The sequence below is a fragment of the Empidonax traillii genome, unplaced genomic scaffold, assembly GCF_003031625.1.
Source record: "Empidonax traillii isolate 1590-97213 ecotype Southwest subspecies unplaced genomic scaffold, ASM303162v1 scaffold2556:size33527, whole genome shotgun sequence".
Classification (NCBI taxonomy): Eukaryota; Metazoa; Chordata; class Aves; order Passeriformes; family Tyrannidae; genus Empidonax; species Empidonax traillii.
The window spans coordinates 28264-29325 of record NW_020957749.1 but is presented as its reverse complement, the minus strand read 5'-3'; the positions used below and the strand labels follow the sequence as shown (position 1 = coordinate 29325).

The 1062-nt window shown below is 42.7% G+C and overlaps 1 protein-coding gene across 1 annotated transcript in view; it reads left to right on the top strand.

Annotated features, from left to right (window-relative positions):
- Positions 1-1062, top strand: part of LOC114072050 (protein mono-ADP-ribosyltransferase PARP14-like) — a gene marked incomplete at its 5' end in the record, with an annotated part of 13484 nt that overhangs the window by 4013 nt on the left and 8409 nt on the right. Inside the window, one exon of the mRNA XM_027909966.1 lies at positions 271-334. Coding sequence (XP_027765767.1) covers positions 271-334 — 64 coding nt within the window. The remainder of the gene's footprint in view (positions 1-270; positions 335-1062) is intronic.

The following is a 1062-nucleotide window of genomic DNA, read 5'->3' as shown; positions in this document are numbered from 1 at the left end:
AAGCTGCAGACAAAATTGGCCTCACTGCTGGCTGTAAATGCCTGCAGATGCTCTCTTGTCTTTTGACAGAGGAGTTCTGGCAATTCAGAGACTTTACCTCTTATCACACTGTCCAGCTGGGTCTTCTGCTTTTATTAGTGACACCTGAATGTGACTGTATATTCTGTTAGGGGGCTCAGCAAGAGCTACATGGCTGTTAATCTTAATTGTAGAAACGTTCCATGTATAAACTGTGAAATGCTGTGTTTGGTACCTTTCTTCTCTCCTTAGGCTTTTACCACTGAGCTAAAACATAGGATAGCTGCAAGTGGCAGTGCTGCAGCACCACAGCCAAGTAAGTTGTGTAGGGGCAGGAGGTGGGCACGGGGGAGAATCTAAATATTGTTGAGTGGTTTATATGTTTCAGGAAACAAAAGAAATATCATCAGGGCACAGGGCATTTTTCTTCGTCCTATTTGGTTTCCTTCTTAAATGCCATTAAAAAAAACTGTAGGAATTTCTTTTGCTGAGGGCGTGCTCACCTCTTGGTGAGGCCAATCTTATCCTATGGAAGAGAGTGTCCCAATAGGACACCCAAGTGGAAGAACTTTGCCAAACAAGCCGTGAATAACATGTATTTCTGTACCTTTAATCTCCTTTTTAGAGAGAGATATACACAGAAAGGATGTGACCCAATAGCAAAAGCACTGGAGTGAACTGCACCAAGGGCAGAGGCTTATTCTTAAGGATATCCAGCTCACTCTTCTCAGCTGCTGAGTCCCAGGGAGACGAAGTTAAGAGCGTGCAGAAAAAATAAGACTTAGAGAAATTTAGACTAGAAGGAAGGAAGAGTTTTGTAACTGTGAAGGTAAAGGTGAAATAACTTGCAAAACAGATGTGATGGGTTCTCCGTTATTGGCAGTGCTTTAGCTGGATCCTCCATTTCTTGTAAGAGTTAATTCAGGAAACTGTGTTACAGAGCTGGTCAGATCAGACAAACCCTGAGGCCATTTTCTGGATTGGTGTTGCAAGAATTTACAGGAATAGAAAATGGTTTCACTTTGAGAGCCTTTGAGCAGGAAG